Raw genomic sequence first — 4,853 nt, 5'->3', positions numbered from 1 at the left:
AATATCAGAGTGTGTGGACAACGGGTGGCAAATCCAGTTCTTTGCTTTTTTCTTTTTTGATTTTCAATACTCTATCTTTTAAAAAAAATTATTCAACTTATTTAAACCAAAAAAAAAATTTTTTTCACCCATTTCTCCCACTTACTACCTTTTGTCTCTTTCAACTATCAGTCTGTTTTTTGTATCTATTAGCTTGGCTTGTTTTGCTTTAGGGTTTTTGTTTTTGTTTTTTTTTTGTTTGTATTTTTAGATTCTATATATGAGAGAGATCACAGTATTTGTCTTTTCCTGTCTGGCATATTTCACTTAACTTAATGCCCTCAAGGTCCATTCATGTAGTTGCAAATGGTAAGATTTCATTCTTTCATTCTTTTTTATTGCTTTATAATATTCCTCTCTCTCTCTCTCTCTCTCTCTCTCTCTCTCTCTCTGTGTGTGTGTATCACAATTTCTTTATCCATTCATTCACTGATGGACACTTAGGTTGTTTCCATATCTTGGCTTTTATAATAATAATAAGGGTTCAATGAGTATGGGAGTGCATATATCTCTTTGAGTTAGTGTTTTTGTTTTTTTCAGATAAATAGCCAGAAGAGAATCTGTTGAATTATATGGTGGCTCTATTGTTAATTTTTTGAGGAACTGCCATATGGTCTCCCATAGTGGTTGAACCAATTTACATTTCTATCAGTAGCATGCAAATATTCCCTTTGCTTCATATCTTTGCCAGCACTTGTTATTTCTTTTCATTTAGATAATAGCTACCCTAACAGATGACATATCTCACTGTGGCTTTCATTTGCATTTCCCTGATAATTAATGATGTTGAACATCTTTTCATGTACCTGTTGCCCATCTACATGTATTCTTTAGAAAAGTGTCTCTCCAGATCTTCTGTCCACTTTTTTTTTTTTTTTTTAATTGGGGCTTGAACTGAGATCAAGACCTGAGCTGAAATCAGGAGTCAGACACTTAACCAACTCTGATTTCAAATTAACCAACTCTGATTTCAAATTACATACAGAGATTTTGGCCTGTAATTTTCTTTTTTTGTGGTGTCTTTGTCTGGTTTTGGTGTCAGCCTAGACTCGTAAAATGAGTTTGGAAGAATTCCCTATCTTTTATTTTTTGAAAGAGTTTGAGAAAGATTGGTATTAATTATTGTTTGAATGTTTGGTGGAATTCATTGATGAAGCCATCTCACACTGGACTTTTTTCTATTGGGAAGCTTTTGATTACTATCCAATTTCCTTGCTAGTAATCAGTCTGTTTCAACTTTCTATTTCATCATGATTCATTGTTGGTAGGACGTATGTTTTAGGAATTTATTCATTTCCTTTAGGTTGTCTAATTTGTTGGCATATAATTGTTCATAGTAGTCTCTAGTGACCTTTAGCATTTATGTCATATTAATGTAACATGTCTTTCATTTCTGATTTTATTTATTTGAGTCAGCCTAGATAAATTTTGTTAATTTTGCTTATCTTTTCAAAGAACTATTAGTTCTATTATCTTTCTATTTTCTATTTTATTGATTTCTTCTCTAATCTTTTTATTTCCTTCTTTCTGCTAGATTTAGGCTTTATTTATTCTTCAATGGCATCTTAAGATGTAAAGTTAGATTGTTTATTTGAGAATTTTCTTGTTTCTTAAAATAGATATGTATCACTATGAATTCCCTTAGAACTGCTTTTGCTGCATCCCAAGAGCTTTTTTTTTTTTTTTTAAAGATTTTATTTATTTATCGGGGGGGGGGGGCAGAGAGAGAGCACAGGCAGACAGAATAGCAGGCAGAGGCAGAGGGAGAAGCAGGCTCACTGCCGAGCAAGGAGCCTGACGTAGGACTCGATCCCAGGACGCTGGGATCATGACCTGAGCCGAAGGCAGCTGCTTAACCAACTGAGCCACCCAGGCATCCCATCCCAAAAGTTTTAGTATGATACTTTTCCATTATGTTTGTTTCAAGGTATTTTTTATTTCTCCATTGATTTCATCTTACACCCAGTGATTGTTTGATAGCATGTTGTTTAAACTCCACATATTTGGAATTTTTTATGTGCTTCATGTAATTAATTTCTAGTTTTATACCCTTGTTGGAAAAAATGTTGATATGATTTCAGTCCTCTTAAATTTATTAAATGTTTTGTCACTTAACATATGGTCTATCTTGGAAAATATTCCATGTGCACTAAGAAAAATCTATATTCTGTTGGTTGGGATGGAGTGTTCTGTATTAAGTCCATCTGGCCTAACATGTCACTTAAGACCAATGTTTTCTTATTGATTTTTTGTCTGGATGATCTATCCAATTGATATAAATGGGGTATTAAAGTCCCCTACTATTAATGTATTTCTATTTCTCCCTTTATGTTTGCTAACATTTGCCCTATATAGTAAGTGCCTTTATGTTGGGTGCATAAATATTTACAAATGTTATATCCTATTGTTGGATTCACTCTTTACCCATTATGTAAAGCCCTTCTTTATCTCTTATTGCAGTCTTTGTCTTTAAGTCTATGTTGTCTAACAGTACAGCCAGTCCAGCTTTGTTTTGGCTCCATTTGCATAAAATGTCTTTTTCCATCCCTTTCCTTTCAGTTTGAGTATGTCCTTCCACCTAAGGTGTGTCTCTTATAGGTAGCATATAGATAAGTCTTATTTTTTATCAAAACTATTTCAACTGTCTTATTGAAAATATTTCTTAATAGAATCATTATTTTCTTGCTGGGGTAAATACAGTATGAAGACAGACATTTAACAGCATTACTAGTAGGTAATATTTGTTGAGTGTTTAGTATGACCTTGGCACTGAGCTAAGCGGCTTGAGTACCATATTTTATTTATGATGTAATAATGATTTATTTACATTTGATATGTGATGTACCTAAAGTTCAGTAAGGTTATGTGAACATCTCTCTGTAACAAGAGATACAACGACCTTTTGAAATTATGCTGTTCAGTATGAGCACTGGATGATGGCAACATGAGAATTAGTTGTACTAGTTAAGCCCTACTTCTATCACTGTAGTTTGCTAAAACCCAGGTCAGAATTCTACAAAGAAAACTTAAAAATATGAGCGATCATTCAAAGGAATGAAGGATTCTTCTTCCCAGGAAAATATTTGCAAGTCTGGAGAAGAAATGACCTTTGTTGGGTGGGGGGAGTAGGGAGTGGGGAGGAGGAAATTTCTTAAAATGTTTTGGAATTATAATTAGGAAAAGAAAATTATTATGAGGAAAGAGTCACATCTGAGGTTGGATACTTGTGGTAATAATAAAAAAATAGTTGTCTGTTCTGAGGAGGTATCATTTGTCATTGGGAAAAAAAAAAACAAAAACAAACCCCGAAAGATAAAAAGGAAATAGTAGAAATCTAAATAAAACATATTTATAATCATTTTTTTTAGCAAAGTTGAGTAAGAGTGATAACTGATTAATGCCAATTTGGCAATTTTCCCTAGGATGTACTCGGAAGACCTCATCATCATTCAAATCTTTGGATTTGCATCCCCACAGTTTCTTTCAAAGGCACCAGATTCAAAATGTAGTCCCTCTGATTTTCTTCCTTAGCGTATAAGTCGGCTGCAAGGTTCTACTTACGATCCAGGAGTTGGAAGAAGATCCAGACTTCTCAGGGCTCTACACTCCTATCTGCAAGGTCATCCGGAGGAGGTATTTAATCTCCATCCACAAGAAAAAGCTGGGACTCCTGGTAGGAAACATGGCCTCCTCCTTGTCAGCAATTCCTCATCTTATTGTTATGTCAGCAGAATTTATCACAGGGATTACAGTAAATGCATTTCTTATCCTCATCAACTGTAAAGAACTGATCAAAAGCAGAAAGCTAACACCAATGCAACTCCTTTTCCTATGTATAGGGATGTCAAGATTTGGTCTGCTGATAGTGTTAATGGTGCAAAGTTTTTTCTCTGTGTTCTTTCCACTCTTTTATAGGGTAAAAGTTTATGGTGCAGCCATGTTGTTCTTCTGGATGTTTTTCAGTTCTGTCAGTCTCTGGTTTGCCACCTGCCTTTCTGTATTTTACTGTCTCAAGATATCAGGCTTCACTCAGTCCTATTTTCTTTGGCTGAAATTCAGGATCTCAAAGTTAATGAGCTGGCTGCTTTTGGGAAGCTTTCTGGCCTCCATGAGCACAGCAGCTCTGTGTATTGAGGCTGATTACCCTAAAGAAGCAAACGATGATGATGTCCTCAAGAATGCCACGCTGAAGAGGACTGAACCCAAGATAAGGCAAATTAACGAAGTACTTCTTGTCAACTTGGCATTACTATTTCCTCTAGCCCTATTTGTGATGTGCACTTTTATGTTACTCATTTCTCTCTACAAGCACACTCATCGGATGCAAAATGGATCTCATGGTGTTAGAAATGCCAGCACAGAAGCCCATATAAATGCATTAAAAACAGTGATGACGTTCTTTTGCTTCTTTATTTCTTATTTTGCTGCTTTCATGGCAAATATGACATTCAGTATGCCTTATGGAAGTCATTGCTTCTTTGTACTAAAGGATATAATGGCAGCATTTCCCTCCGGCCATTCAATTATAATCATCTTGAGTAATTCAAAATTTCAACAACCTTTCAGGAGACTTCTCTGCTTCAAAAAGAATCAATGAAGAGGAGAAGCAATGTAAAATATTGTGTATTTCTTTGACATGGATTCAGCGGACTTCTGTTTTGTCTCTGGTTACTCATGTATTTTGTGTGCAATTTCTGGCAATTTCCTTCTCATCTCCTATACCCAGGACATGGGAAGCACGAATTCTGATACAGGATGGTTAGGATATTTATTTTTCCAGGGATTCTATATTTAAAAATATGACAGTGACACAT

The 4,853-nt window shown here is 35.0% G+C and overlaps 1 protein-coding gene across 1 annotated transcript; it reads left to right on the top strand.

Annotated features, from left to right (window-relative positions):
• Positions 1-3,626: 3,626 nt before the first annotated feature.
• LOC309845415 (taste receptor type 2 member 2-like) lies at positions 3,627-4,636 on the top strand (the record flags this gene model as incomplete). The annotated part of the gene is made up of 1 exon (XM_082693321.1): positions 3,627-4,636. Exon 1 carries the CDS (start codon positions 3,722-3,724, stop codon positions 4,634-4,636), a length of 915 nt encoding a protein of 304 aa, XP_082549447.1. The 5' UTR covers positions 3,627-3,721.
• Positions 4,637-4,853: the final 217 nt, after the last annotated feature.

Source organism: Mustela nivalis (assembly GCF_964662115.1).
Source record: "Mustela nivalis genome assembly, chromosome: 12".
NCBI lineage: Eukaryota > Metazoa > Chordata > Mammalia > Carnivora > Mustelidae > Mustela > Mustela nivalis.
Note: the sequence above shows the minus strand (reverse complement) of the source record. Positions and strands in the feature narration are given on the sequence as shown.